Consider the following 16091-nt stretch of genomic DNA (forward strand, 5'->3'; position numbering starts at 1 on the left):
AAGCCTGGGTCCAACACATAAGACACAAGGTAATCTAAGTCAACTATTGTTAAAAAAATATCAAAATAATAGTGAAATATTATAGACGAATGAAACAAACCCACAACCTAATACTTTGCATCAACACACAACCAACTAAGCTAATTAAGCATATGTTTGTGGATTTGATATAACAAAAAATGGTAATTATATCGTCCAAAATAATTAAGCTATTGAAAATCCTTACCATGCATTACTAGTTGCTCTCCTTCCTAGCTCTACGACTGGTTGGGTCCCAACAAGTTAAAAGTCTCATGGTTTTTGCCCTGATTTGGAGGGTTTTCTACATTAAAAATCTAGTGACGTGACTATTGGGTGTCAATATCTCTATCTATATATGTGGGATGCATATGTTTTCTTTCTTAAATAAATTGAGACCGTTTGCAAAAAAAAAGTGGTTGATATCATGACTTTGATTTTAGTCGCTTCCACCGTCACTAAATGTTATGTTAGCGTGGTGATCCTAACAAAGTGTGGTAGGAAATGCAACATGATGAGCGTGTAGAGTCAAATATAATGCGGCTAAGCAAGCTGTGCCAAGCGCGACAACGAGCCAAACAAGCCATGACTGATGAGAATGTCGTTTAGGACATGGATCCAGCGGTTAACCCGGAGGTTTTGGACTCGATCTAATTAATCATGTGTGCGCTACGTGCCCAAGCTAAACTACAGCGCTAGCTACGGAGGGTAGATTAATTAGCCTAATGAGTGGTTTATTATCTGACAGCTAGCTGATCAAGTTTTGTTTTCAGCACTTTAGTTAATTTTAGCGACTAAGACATGAGTGTGAGACAGTGAAGAGTAGGTAGTAGGTGCGGCATGTACCGTACCGTGTGTACAGCAAAGGTGTGTGTGCCGTGTGCGTGGTACAAACCTGTCGTACTGCAAACACATGTTGGCGTGCAACGCAACAACAACAACCGCATGATGGTGCCTACCTTCAGTTGCGTTTTGTGTCGTGCACGTTGTATTGTTCTTGTCCCTCTCGTCTAGCTAATCTCTTCCGGTCATTAAATTCAGTTAACATGCTTTAATTTCTGATGAACCTCAAAGATATGATATGCTGAGCAGTTGGAGAATGGAGGAACACGAGACAGTGACACTTGACGGTGTATTATACAATAATAGTACTGCGCAATTTTGTCCTCGTGGAAAAAAATGTTAAACAAAAGATATATGCTTCATGTGGTTTGTGAATTGGTAGGTCTTGTATGTTCAAACACGCACTTTATTTAATGTTGACCTGACGACGTGTGACTAATTTGTAGAGTAGTATTCGTATACATACACGTCCGTACGTCTCTGTCAGTAAATTTGAGTCATTTTTATCTTTTCAGTTTATTATTTGTTGCGTACACTGTGCCACGAGTTGTATAATGGCAGCCACGCACAGCTACTGCATACCAATTGGCTGCAGATGCGTACAACACTACTTCCTACACTTGCATCTGATGCGATCGAATTCTCAAGTTGTAAACGTGCAAGCATATATAAAAAGTGGTTGAGGCGGTGACACTTGGGATTATATTAAATATCTCCAATAAAAACATATTTTCCAAATTATACTAATAATGGTTGGTGATTTTGTCAGTCGTCCAACAATTATTAATTGAGATCTTTTGCGTATTCCTACCATGCAAGTGCTCAACTGCAGCATTTCTTTTAGGCAACTGGTCCATTTTCGAGAAGATTGAACATGATGTCAGAAGTCTGTTTGTTCCTATACATGCAGCAGCTCAATGATTCAGATTGTTCAGATCCAATCCTTGTATAGTATATATGATTTTCTATCTACAAGCTTATAAATAAATTATAAGCAGACTTGATTTCGGTGATTTTCTTAATACAACATGCTGATATACTACCTCATTCTGTCCACATCATGCAGGATGTCTGTGCCATCCCCATCACACTATTTATTCGCTGATGGCATTTTTCTCTTCATTTTCAGTGGGGGTAGTGATCCTGACATGCATCTCCATGATGTGTACGTCTATATACAAAAACACATGCACAGATGACTCCAGTTCTCTCTTCATGAGTCATGGTTCAGAAATCACAGCACTCTCCTCTAATTGTGGTCACCATCCTCATCATTTTTGTCACCAAATATGCACCTTGTAAACAAAATTATTTTGGGGGTCTTTTAGTAATGACATGATATTAGTATTAATTTTATTTATCACCATGTTTTTTTAGGTGCAGCTTGATGAGCTAGCATTGTTGAAATGTTCTCCATGTCCCTCCCCACCAATGGAGGGGGAATGAAATGAAAGAGGATATATGCCCTTGTTTGGTAGGATGTCCCTGGGCTTCCAATCATTATGGACCTCCAAGTTTGATATGGAGTTTTGTCTTTTAAAAAAAATACAAAGAGCTAGAAGATACTGAATGCATGTGAATGGACACTGAGGTGTGAGGCACCACAAATGCAATGCAGAAAGGGAAGACCACACCACTCATGGATGCAAATGCAGGCACCACCTTAGAATCTAGCATCTGGTTGTTACCCTTCCCATCTCCATCTAGAATGGTGACCATGCTGTTATAGTCTGCATGACTGATTAATTTCTAGCTGATGATCTAATCTCCCAGTTGTGTTGTTTCTGCTTGACCTTGACCTTTCTGGTGGTTAGGTTGTCATGTCGTCAGAGAAAAAAGCATGGCATGCATGCATGTCAATGCAAGCTCCTGTCCGGGAAATGAGGTGACAGGGAAACTTGAGCAGACAGGGAGGATAAATATGTGTATCCACCTGGATTGAATGGCACTGCTATGGGGAAGCATCATGAACTGCTTTTGCATATGCTGGTTGATGTTGCTAACAGGGTTTCAAGTATTTGATTTCATCTGAATTTGAGCAACATTTTTTCCCTACATAAATTGATGCCTGCAACGATCTGATACTTCCTGTAACTGTTGTTCATGAAGTTGAATTGGAATTTTTTTTATTTCAGAGATGCTGTGGCAGTGTGAGACAGGATCTGTTCTTGCATACCTACTTGGGAAAATGGTTAGCTCATCTGTTCTACCTTTTCCCTACATGGCCGTAGTGAAAACTGCAAAGATGAAATGTGAGACGGCCTAGGTGAAAGTTGCAGAGATAGTGTATCTTTTTGTTCATTTTTTTTTCTACTCAACTTTTATTTCCTCTATCGGATTTATGAGTTCTCAACTGAAAACAGCATCCAAAAGCACCTCTCCACTATCACAACTGTCAGTTATCTTGGTAGTGCAACTGTGGAAGTTCGTTTTACTTGGTAAATTGAAGAGGCTTAAATAGACACAGCAGTAATACTGATAGGCAGGGTTGCAGGAAGGATCTCTCAACGGGCCAAGGCCACTCTCTTACTTAACATGTGAAGCAGTGGAGGCCCAGTATACTAATGACTAAAGCCCATCGAAGCGACGGGCCGAGTCAAAATGGGTTGATGCGGCCCAGCTAATAAGTGGGCTGGTTAGGTTAGCGTGTTTTGGGGTCTTTAAAAAAAAATCGCTTTTCCCCACCCTTTTGAGATCAAGATTTAGGCCTTGTTTAGTTCCAAAAAAATTTTCAAGATTCCCCATCATATTGAATCCTTGTACACATCATGGAGCATTAAATATAGACAAAAATAAAAACTGATTGCACAGTTTATCTATAATTTATGAGGCAAATTTTTTGAATCTAGTTACTCAGTAATTGGATAATATTTATCACATACAAACAAAAGTGATACAGTAGCAAAAAACCAAAAAATTTCAGAACAAGGCCTTAAACGTGAAGGCCAACTGATTCATCATTTTATAGAAAGATAATGTTTAATTAGTTCATTCAGTAGGTGATGCATATAGAGGCGTCGTTTGATTTCTTGAATGAAACATGGGCTGTCGCAATAGCAAACCGATTCAGTTCACTGAGATGTAATGTGGCGGGTAAGTGTCGCATAGGAAGCTCATAAGTTGTTAGTTCATGACAAGCATATTATTCTCCACATATATGTGCTCTTCTATTTTTTAGACTATAAAATGCTTTGATTTTTTAGATATATTACTTTAAATTTTTACTACATATATAAGATGTTCTGGTTTGTTAGATATATTATTTTTACTATATGTATTTAGATATAGTATATATCAAAATCTATGTATCATAAAAAGTCAGAACATCATTTAATTTAGAAATAAGGAAGTACATATTACCTAACTACTCCATGTGTCCACAAAAGAATACAATTATCGTATTTCAAGAAGTTCAATAGTTTGAACTTTAACTAAATTTATATAAAAAAGTACTAACCACTACAAAAAGTGGAATTCTCCTAGTGTTTTCTTAAATAGTAATAAAATACTACCACTAGTCATAGCACATGAGATCCTTACTAGGAGGCATTTGTTGTGAATACTGCTGGCTGGCCATAAAATGCTGATTAGTAGGAAAAGCTTACACCAGATTTTGAATGGTAAAACACTAGAAGAACCCCACGTCACTAGGAGAAGTAGAAAATTCTGGTTGTGAACATCCATGATACAAAACAAGTACCATTAGATTAATTATAGATTATATTTTTCACCATAAATTTGAAGACGTACCATCGGCTCCTTTCACTTATCTTATAAGCTGTACTTTTTCTACTAGCCAGCAGTGTTTTTCTTTTACAATAAATCAGCGAATAGTATTTTCAGCCATGACTTTTTAAACCAGTAAACATGCTAATATTGTTTATTATAATGTTGGTCAAAGTTGAGCTAGTCTGACCAACGTAGATCTCATAGTTGTATTCTTTTATGGATGGAGGGAGCATTTAAGTTTTGTCTCTGATCCAATTCTGTTATCTACCCCCCATGTCATTTTCGATGTCCCAAAAAAATTCGCATTGCGTGCTATACCGTTTTCATTCTGGATTGACTCAATATTCCTACGTACTCATCCTCAAATAGCAGGAGAAATTACATATACATACACCGATAAGCCATAATAGTTGCCATAACATGCCGTTTGCAAAAAGCATACGGATGACTTGTGTATCTTCTCACGTGGTGCTCCAATATTTGACTGTGCAGTAGTCTTGGTGTTTCCTATGAAAAAATTCAAATTCAATCTATTCTTTTTTGCTAAAATTGCATTGTTTGCTTTTATCTCTAAGGCATGTGGTCCTGTTACGATTTTAAGTGGCTCTGACACCACCACCTACGTTCGCTTGGCTGATAAGCTACAGCTAAAAGTACTGTTCGTTGATTTGTTGTGAAAAAAAATACTGTTAAATGACTGACAGATTCGACAGATAGGCTCAAACAAATATGTTGTTTATGATGTTGTTTAAAGAAACTCTTTTTCTCTCTGTCTCGAATTGGCTTACACTTCTAAGAACAAGGCCTTAAGATAATCATGCTTTTGGTGGTAAAGTAAAAATTTGAAATGCATTTGATACATAAATGATTTTTTATATTAAAATAACAAACGTGTCCATGTAATACAATGTAAGAGCATCTTCAAGAGCCTTTCTAAATCATCATTTGTAGAGCCATTTGCATAAAAGTCGCTTTCTATATTTTTTTTACTTTCCAACAGTTTTGCTAAATATCATGCCCACTCTAGAGAGTCATTCTCGTCTTCTATACTTGGCTAGCGAAAAACCCAGAATAGACAATGGCTATATTTGGATGATTATTTAGAGAAACTGTTGGAGGGTAGTTTTTCACCAAAATTGCTATTCCTAGCATTTAAGAATAATATAGAGAGTCTCTTGGAGATGCTCTAACATACACTTTGTTGCCTGGATGACTTGCAGGTCTGTTCGTCATGGTTGAAAGTACTATTCACTAACTTATTATAAGAAAAAAATATTATTGGCTGACAGAAAAATTAATGACTTGTGACTTATAATAATCATGTCATCTTTTTCTAAAAAAAATCATGTCATTTTTTTTAAAGAAATAGAAGAGGTTTGCACCCCAACGGTGATCAATAAAAAAGCCCAAAAAGGCGAAAGCAAGTTCAATGTTACAAGCAAAACTATACAACTACCAAGGAAGAGGTGAATGCACAAAAATTCGTCATTCTATGTTGTATCAGAGCGTTCATGAGTCCGAGTTATAGATAAGACATTGAGAGATACAATACATTGGGCGGACATTGTGGAAAGTGAAAGAAGAGAGTCAAAGAGAAAACCATTCATCCTTTATAATAAGGCCTTGTTTAGTTCATCCAAAAACCAAAAAGTTTTCAGGATTTACTGTCACATCGGATCTTTCGACACATGCACGAAGCATTAAATATAGAATAAAATAAAAACTAATTACACAGTTTAACCGTAAAATCGCGAGACGAATCTTTTGATCCTAGTTAGTCTATGATTGGACAATGTTTGCCACAAACAAACGAAAGTGCTACAGTAGCGAAATCCAAAATCTTTTCACACCTAAACAAGGCCTAACAGATGTAGATGTAGTCATAGAGATATGGATATTGTTATATAAATAAATCAATTATGGATATATTGATATTTATAAAAACTCATAGTTGTGCTATTCAAGACCAGAGTGCACGTGGAGACTCGTGTCTTTTGGTCAAACTCGCTCGAGCGTGGGAGCATCATTTCTCTGATCCTACAGCGGATCCTACACCCAACATCCACGCAGAGAATCCCACTGCCGAGTGCCGCACACGCCCCCAAAAGCTCGCCGACGCCGAGCGAGCGCTGGCACTGGCACCGCAGTCGCAGTGGCAAGGCAAAGCAAAGCACTCGTCCCAATCGCATATCCCATCCATCCCACAAGAACAAGATCAAACAGTTCATCACTTTTCTCCCCTGTACGTAAAAGCGAAAAACCCTGTTTTTTTAAACCCAAAAAGCAAACCCCGCAGGTGGCCAGGGGGGCCCTAAATTTAGCAGCAGCAGCATCTGCTCCGCCTCCGCCACGGAGGCTACCGGATCAGAGGGGAAGGGAGGGAGGAGGATGGGACAGAAATAGGCGGACGGCTGGAGAGAGATTGGCGGAGGAGTCAAGGAGGGGCGGGCGCACGAGCCAAGGCAGGAGGCGGAGGAGGCGAGGAGCGGAGGTGGCCAGGTTAAATGAGACAGGACTTGACGAGGAGGGGGAGGGAGCGGAGCGCGCGGCAGGTCGTCCAGAGATGGGAGGAGGAGCTCCCCGTCGTCCCCGCCTTCTGCTCCTCTCGGCTCGCCGTCTTCTTCCCTGAGGTGACCGTCTCCGCTGCCCCTGTTCTTATCAGTTATTGGTCACCCTACCTACCCATTGGGGGCGATCTCGTTCCCTTCGCAAGTACTAGCAATAAAGTTGGCCCTTTTCTTTAGGGGGAGCCATTAGAAGCAAGCTTGGTTTGTCTAGATTTGGTCTTCGTTTGATTTCTCCACGTTTTTGTATTTCCTATGAGTCCCTGCTTAATTAGCTTTCCGATTGCCCTGCTTAAGAGAAGAATGAGAAAAGAGAAATCCGTTATGTGGGGAGATATCTATTCACCAATATGCGTTCCATAATGCAGCAGATTGGTGAAGGAAATTTGCCCTGTTTCGATCTAATGATGATTTGATTCAGGCAGCAGCACAGGATTGCCTGCTTGCTTGTCCTGCTGGAATGGAAATGTGTATTTAGTAGTGGTCCATTGATCTTTTACCAATGTACAAGTACAGCCCATCTCGCTAGGCCTGATTACTTATTTCCTTTTCTGTTTATGCTGTTGGAACTTTGGATAACTCAGAGGTAAGAGCAATTACATGGCTAAGTCATGGTTGATGTCAGGGATTTTTCTTGTCAGCTGTCACCCCACCTCACCCACTGGGGAAGATCTCGTTCCCTTCGCAAGTATCATCTGTCTTGGGGGCATCTCGCTCCACAAAGTTTGGGCCTTTTCTTCAGGAGGAGCCGTTAGAAGCAAGCTTGGTTTGTCTACATTTGGTTTTAGTTAGATTTCTCCACCTTTTTGCATTGCCCCTGAGTCCCTGACGCCTGCAGTAATCTTACTTAGCGTTCCGATCATTCAGCTCAAGAGAAGAATGAGAAATCCGTTCTTCTGTGGGGAGCTATCCATTCACCGTTATGTGTTCCATAATGCGGCGGATTGGTGATGACAAATGCCCTGTTTTGATGTAATGATGATTTGATTCGTGCAGCAGAGAATTGGCTACTTGCTTGTCCTGCTGGAATGGAAATGTGGATTTAGTAGTGGTTCATTGATCTTTCATCAATGTACAAGTACAGTCCATCTCACTAGGCCTGATCGCTGATTTCCCTTTATGTTTATTTATGCTGTTGGAACTTGGGATTACTCAGAAGTAAGAACAACTAAATGGCTAAATCATGGTTCAGGTGAGGGTTTTTTGCAGTCCTCTGATAAACTTTGCTGGCTCTAGTGCATGATGTTCTTTTGGATCCTTTATTGTTGGAATAATTGGTAGAATGGTAGTGGACCATTTGTCTTAGTGTATATCAATCCATGTCTTCGTGTTGTACTCCCTTTTTAGATGTTTAAAGAACATGTCAGTTGTATTGCAAATTAACCTGTCTGTAACTCATGCCATTATTCCTGTATATGCATTTTTTCCAATATGTTACTTTTCTATAGTTTAATAATCTGCATAGTTCAGTTCTTATGTCACTACTAATTTTTTCTTCTTATTATTTTCTGTCTTCTCTTGCAAAATGCAGATTACATTCAGATTCGGATTTTTGCCACACCCCCGGCAAGATAGAGTATCTGGACCACTCTCGAATGCTAATCAGACACCCTGCCCATTTCATTCTCTGTCTTAGACACAAGGCCTTCTCATGGCCAGAGACTTGCCTCATCCGCCCGTAGCTAGACGGAAAATTCTGCGTTTCAAGTTCCTGATACCATTTGTTCTGGTTCTTTCTGTGTCTGTTATTGCTGTCACCCAGTACTTCCAAAGTATCTCCTACCTTCTACGGCCACTGTGGGACACACCGCCTAAACCATTCACCCGCATCCCACACTACTATGCCCCTAATATGTCCATGGCCCAGCTGTGCCAACTCCATGGCTGGGGCATCCTCCCCGCCCCTCGCCGTGTCTTTGATGCTGTCCTCTTCAGCAATGAGCTGGATATTCTGGAAATCCGCTACCGTGAGCTCCTTCCATATGTTGACCGGTTTGTCCTCCTTGAGGCCAATTCCACCTTCACTGGAATCCCCAAGTCACTCTCCTTTTTTGAAAACTTCAGTCGTTTTGGATTTGCTGGATCAAAGATTGTCTACGACATGCTTTCTATTGGAGATCTGGATACTGGTTCTCATCGGCAACCGTTCCATGTTGAGGCCTATCACCGTCGTTCACTTAATATGCTGATACGAAGATCAGGTATTGCTGTCGGTGATATCCTGATCATGGCTGATGCTGATGAGATCCCTACCCCTGAGACTGTGCAGCTGCTCAAGTGGTGTGATGGAATACCACCAGTCATGCACCTTGAGATGAAGAACTACATGTACTCCTTTGAATTTCCTGTGGATGACAACAGCTGGAGAGCAACAGCACACATGTACAATGAGCGCACATCGTATCGCCATTCCCGCCAGAGCAACTTAATCCTGGCTGATGCGGGCTGGCACTGCAGCTTCTGCTTCAGGGAGATTAAGGAGTTTGTTTTCAAGATGAAGGCATACAGCCATGCGGACCGAGTGAAGCAGAAAAGCTTCCTAAACCCAGACAGAATCCAGAAGATCATATGCAATGGGGACGACCTGTTTGACATGCTACCTGAGGAGTATACATTCACTGACCTCTTCAAGAAGATGGGGCCGATACCCAAGTCGGCATCTGCCGTGCATCTGCCTTCCCATTTGATCAAGAACGCAGACAAGTTCAAGTTCTTGCTTCCTGGTGGGTGCTTGAGATCAGAGTAGATCAGAGATTAGCTCTGTTTTGTTAGTCAACAGTATTTCTTTTAGCTGCAATACTGTTGTTCATGGGGGAAATGTTTTTTTGGTTTGATATGAAATAGTATTACTTTTAGATAGGGTGCTAGGAGCTGTTTTGGTGTGGACTTGAGGAGCTAAGGGAGTTTTCATGTTGTATCTGTAGCGGTGGGCTTATCAACCCCTGAATTTACAGCAAGTAACATACATGTAAAATGGCTATAGTAAATTGGTACCTTTTGGTTCATCCTGATCTTCTTTTCCAAACAACTGTTTGTTGCCTGTAGTCACTGATTAAACTTCATTTCTGGTGGGTGTTGAGGAAATGCCCTAGATGAACTTTGTACTGATGATTGATTCGATTACATAGTGCAAGATGTCTAATCTGTAAGGCCTGGCATTTCTATATTCTTATTCTGATTGAAGGTAAATCAAGGTCAGCACAACCCTGTCTCTTTGTCCAGTTTCAGTCTCCTGCAGAACAGCGCTAGTGCATTGCATGTTTTTTTTCCCCCTAGGGAACGGATTGCTCTTCTAGGAATTCAGTTCAGTAATAAGTGATTACAGGGTGAGGATCAGATAAAATATATGATAGACAAGGTGAGGATCACATGTTGAACAGTATGCTCTGTTTATGTCTCTGAATATATTAACTGCTTTGCAGTTTGCACCTGATTGTGTAAACACGTTTAAAATTTTGTAAAAACTATAATCTGTATGGATCTTCATTTCTTCACTTTTCTCATATGATGCATGATCGTCTTGCATGCAACCCATCTTTCTGCAACCCAATAATGCAGTAAAACTTGTAGGGAAAGGTTTGTTTTAATTCTCAAGTGAGTCCAACAGTTCTATAACGGCATCTAGCAAAACGGCTACAGAAAATAATGCACCCTTATGCTTTTTACTCTGAAACTTCTTATTAGTTCTGAACTCTTATCATTCTCATTTCTCCTTTTTCCTGGACATAGGATCAATCTGCTGCTCCAACATGGTGTTTTATAATACTTCTCAGTTTCTTAACTGATTGTGTGTAATGGACCCTATGTTGGTATGTGTTCCTCGCTACCTGCGAGTATCCCAATTTTGATTAGGTTAGAGCATTTCCAGCAGACTACCTACCACAGACTACCTATCTTATATTTGGGTAGTGTAGGTAAAAAACTATGCTCCAACAGCCTACCTATCACGCTACCTAAATTTCTCCTCCCACTACCTAGATCTGTTGGGCCAACAAAAGTGCCTACCTATTTTTCTCTTCGTCTCTCTTCTCCCACGAATCACCCGACAAACACTTGTCCCATCGGTGCGGCACCTCTTACCCAATCCGGCGGGTGAATAGGAGGCAACATCACCCTTCTTCCCGGTAGTGCCTCCCCTGCTCAGGGTGGCCCTCCCAGTGGTGTGACGGCCTGTCTCAGTGGTGTGGAGGCCCTCCCTGACGACGTGGCTCCCCAGCTCCAGGCTTTGGCGGCTCCGGTGGCTCGGCTCCCTACCCCAACGGCACGACGCACGCCGTTGCGCTTCCCCTGCCCGGCGTGGCCCTCCATGGCGGCGCGGCGGCCTAGCTCGGTGGCACGGAAGCCCTCCCCGACGGCGTGGCGACCTACGCCGACGCACCTCCAGCCACCTCCACTTCCATCCATGGCGGAGAAGAAGAACGAGAGTATGACGTATGGGACCCACGTGTCATTATGGATAGTATGAAAATTGGTAGCTATCTAAATAGACATTTAGGTAGCATTGCTGGAGATGCTCTTAGAGACAGTTGCTTTAACTGACAGTGTCAAGCTACTATTTATTTCAGAAAGCCTCCATTGGATCCACTTATAATTACTGACCAAAATAAGTTACGGCAGTGGTTGTGCAGCTGCTGTTCGGGTCATGAGCTCTTGTGACATGTTAAGGACTTAAGGTGTTGCTTTGGTAGCTGCCCCTGAAAGTGTGAAGAACCCTGCTGTTCGGGTCAAAAGCTTTTGAATAATGTACATGCGTGTACAGATCAGTTTTCGCCCGAGTCCCGGACACGCGTTGCATGCAATGCAAACGGACTCGGACTCCGACACCGACTCCGACTGCGATACGCCGCGCGTAGGCATGAATTGGCCCACCGCCTCCTCTCCATCTCTTCTCCATCCCGTCTATAAATTGATCGGCCGCCACCCTCCTCGCCAAGGGCAAATTCTAACGCAAAAGGCCAAAAGCAGTGCATCGATCCGATAGGGTATAGTAGATCACGTACACCATGGCGATCGCGCCAGCGTACAGCAGCCTCCACGACGAGGAGGAGCAGATGCAGATCATGTCACTGACAAACCTCCATATGGTGGAGAACGACGACGACGCAGGGCTGGAGAAGGATTTGAAAGCCTTACGGGCCAGTGTGGCGGCGCTGCAGGACGAGGACGACGACGTCCTTCCAGCCGAGTCGTGGGACTGGGCGGAGGGCGTGGAGGCCGTAGCGCAGCGAGCGGCGGAGGTGATGGCACGAGAACTGGAGGACATCCAGCGGGCCCTGTCGTCGTCGTCGGTGCTGCCAGGCGAGGAGGAGGAGGCGGCGGCGCTGCGGGCGGAGGCCAGGCGCGTGGGGGCGCTGCGCGCGGACGCCGAGGAGATCGCCGCCGCCGCGCGCCGCCTGATGGAGACGGACCTGAGGAGGCTGGCGGCGGACGCGGAGACGGGCAGCTACAGCTACATCCTGACGCACGAGGAGATGGCCGTGGCCGCACGGATGGACGTCGTGGCCGTGGCCGCGCACATGGAGGAGTGGATGGCCAGCCTCGCCGCCAGGCTCAACCGCGGCGCGGCGGCGTTCGCGGCCACGCCTGGGGAGGAGGCGTTCGTGGCCGCCATGCGGATGGAGGCCGCCAAAGCCGACGATGCCCGGTCGGTGCTCGCGTGGTACCGCGCCGGCGGCGGCCCGCTGCCCTCATCAGCAGGAGATGGAGCTGGAGCTGGAGCAGCAGGCCAAGCTCTGCTGCCCTCGCAAGCTATTGATCCATCCATCTCTATAAGACACCGTTAGATCGATGCTATCAGTCTGTCAGCAGTTGCATGCTGTTCTACCTCCTTATTAATTAATCTGAAATTAATTACTCGTAGGGTTCTCGATCTAACTATGTCAGTCATCCGGTTTAATTTATTTTCATGAAAGAAATTAATTGTGTGATACCTACTCTTTTTTTTTTATATATGAAAGTGTGATACCTACTCATTGCAGCAATAATACACACTTTCCTCCAGATTCATTAATTTGTCATTTTCTTTTCATCAAAACTCTTACATTTTTTCATGAAAAGTTTGTTCTTTATTTTAAATTTACCCAGAAACATATATAGGGTAATAATTTGCTAGACACACACTAGAAAAATGCTACGTACACAGGTGCTAACTGGCATGACCAAAGGAGTTGCCTCTTAAAATTTTAGTTTTGCAATGTGGTATTATTAATATTTTTTTATATTAATGAAGATGTTTTTAAAGAAATTGTGAATTGATGGCATCAAAAGGCCAATCATGGATTGATGGCAAACCTCTCACAAGGCTGGCATGAATTGTACGACAATAGTACTGTCTTTCGTTCCATAAAATGGCAACTCCCAATTCTCACTAGAACACCCCTTTGTCCTTTTCTCGTGCTCAGAAACTTTACAACAATATTTTTAATCATATATAGTACCCCTCAGTGACAAAAACTCTATAGTTATAAAAAGTGCACCTGCGTGTTGGTCAGAGCAGAAGGGTACATGGAGCATGACAGGGTGATGGACAAGGCGTGATGCATTCTTTTAAGTGTATAAAAAAGATCACAACTCAAACTCAACATCAAATTGAGACCATTATTTATATTTATGTTTCAACCCCTATAAAATGTATGTATTCCAGGCCTTTTTCAATTAATGCCTAATCCACTATATGTTGTTTGCGGTCTTACAACTCTATATAAGCCGTTTTAGCTTTTTCAGATACATAATTTTTACTATGTAGATATAATAAAAATCTAGATGCTTAATAAAATTTATATAACTAGAGAAGCTAGAATAACCCATAAATTGGAATGAAACAAGTAGTAATTACAAGAGCACCTATAGCTCGACGTCGAACCTTCTCTTTTTCTCATATGTCCATGCACCATTCACCATGAAACAGATGAGAGAGAGATGTCCGGCAGCCCAGTAACTACATTGCCTACGGTCTATGATGCGGATGGGCTAAGAGAGTTCCATCTAGGGTTAGTATCCACTCAAAAAAAAAATCTGAGGTTAGTAAAATATGAGTATTTAGACAAAGATATGAGCCTACACCGAACATGGGAGCATTCAGCTAGTTGGGCCATGCGGCCTGACGTGCCTAAGATGCAGCCCAAACACGACCCTAAATATCGTGTGGATTAGCTTAAGACTGTGCTCGGGCTAAACCAAAATAACGTGATTCGGGTTGGTCCTACAGCTTGAGGACTACATGACCATCTATATTCGGACTTACGACCCTAAATATCGTGTGGATTAGCTTAAGACTGTGCTCGGGCCAAACCAAAATAACGTGATTCGGGTTGGTCCTACAGCTTGAGGACTACATGACCATCTATATTCGGACTTATCCTTAAAAATAATCTATATTCAAGCTTTCTCATTTTTCTATAGACTAGTTATTTCTTCCCTTAATATATAATTGTGAAAATTCCAGTCTACCTTTATTTCTATCCGCTCCATCGGGGATTGTCTCCCTATCCCCGTCCCCACGGAGAGAAAAAATCCCCGTCCTCGTCCCCTTCCCCACCAAAGCTCATGGGATGCTTTCTTCCCCATCCCCGCCCCCCCGAGAAGAAAAATCCCCGTCAGGGATTCCTGTCCCCCACATTAGTTCATCGTCTTTTACGGTTAACTCATTGTCATTTAAATAAGGGCATCATAAATCAGTACACATTCGCAACATATATTTATACTGATAAGAGTCCACAAGTTAAAAGTCAAATTCAAGAAAAATACATCCCAAATTGTTTCACTCATCTCCACACAAGTCCAAAATAGGAGTCAAAAATAGATTAGAGGTGGACACGAGAGAGCCAAATCCACGCAAGTCTTTGATGGTATCGTCATCAGCAAGCATAAGCTATAGCGCCCTGCTACCTGGAGAGCTGAGGAAGTGGATCTTGCCTCGCATGTGTCATCGGCTCGTTGCTTGCTCCCAAGCAGCCGTGCGTGGACAGCTTACCGGCAGGTGGTCAACGTCCCGGATGGATTCAAGCAGCCGCCGGTCTCGGACGGATTCAAGCAGCAGCTAGTGTTGGCGTCTGGACTCCAGCGTGGATGCGTTGTGCTGCTGGGTGGTGGGCTTCCAGTAGAATGGAAAAGATAATTAAATTTATTAGGTTTTGAACTTCTACTACATTTGTTTAGAATTTAGGCATTATTTTTCTCTTGCTTCCAAAAAATTAAAGAAACATTAATGTCAACCCTTCGAGTCGACAAAATTAATAAAATTCTCCGCGAACGTATTGAACAATATAATAGGAAAGTAGGGATTAAGAATATCGGTCACGTAGTGCAAGTGGGGGATGGGATTGCTCATATTATAGGTCTTGGTGAAATAATGTTAGGTGAATTAGTCGAATTTGCAGAAGGGACGAGAAGTATTGCTCTGAATTTGGAATCCAAAAATGTTGGTATTGTATTAATGAGCGGTGGGTTGATGATATAAGAGAGAAGTTTTATAAAAGTAACAGGAAGAATTGCTCAGATACCCGGGAGCGAGGCTTACTTGGGTCGTGTTATAAATGCTCTCGCTGCCTTTAGATGGGCCTCGAGTCCTAGGTGCTTGATAGCAGCTTGGCGGGCCGTTGCCATCTTAATGTGAAAAAGAAAAAAGAGATTACTGACAATACATATCAGAGTATGTTGAGAATAAGGAGAATACACGAGCCTAGGTGCAAAATGTTTGTCCTATTAGTTTATTTTTCTTTTATTCTTTAAATCGGCTAGAAATCGATAAATGTGTAGTAATTCATAGAAAAATCTAAAAATTACAAAACAAATTTTGTTCAGCTCCACATATGTAGATCAATGCAGTAAACAAAAAATATCATAAATTTTAGTATATTTTTTTTTGCTGGAGATGCTTGCCTATGCTTTTTAGTGTAAAATTGAAATTGTAGTTATCTTGCTTCAATTATTATGAAA

The 16091-nt window shown here is 42.2% G+C and overlaps 1 protein-coding gene across 4 annotated transcripts; it reads left to right on the top strand.

Moving 5' to 3' along the window:
- On the top strand, positions 6628 to 10272 carry LOC8084386 (beta-1,4-mannosyl-glycoprotein 4-beta-N-acetylglucosaminyltransferase). Of its 4 annotated transcripts, none has more exons than XM_021466257.1 (3): positions 6628 to 7220; positions 7780 to 8346; positions 8686 to 10272. In XM_021466257.1, exon 3 carries the CDS (start codon positions 8806 to 8808, stop codon positions 9898 to 9900), a length of 1095 nt encoding a protein of 364 aa, XP_021321932.1. In that variant the 5' UTR covers positions 6628 to 7220; positions 7780 to 8346; positions 8686 to 8805; the 3' UTR covers positions 9901 to 10272. The 4 variants fall into 4 exon arrangements, with proteins under 4 accessions (XP_021321932.1, XP_021321935.1, XP_002442514.1 ...); XM_021466260.1 differs by having other exon boundaries at positions 8151 to 8346; XM_021466259.1 differs by lacking the exon at positions 6628 to 7220 and having other exon boundaries at positions 7227 to 7920; positions 8022 to 8346.

Source organism: Sorghum bicolor, chromosome 8 (assembly GCF_000003195.3).
Source record: "Sorghum bicolor cultivar BTx623 chromosome 8, Sorghum_bicolor_NCBIv3, whole genome shotgun sequence".
NCBI lineage: Eukaryota > Viridiplantae > Streptophyta > Magnoliopsida > Poales > Poaceae > Sorghum > Sorghum bicolor.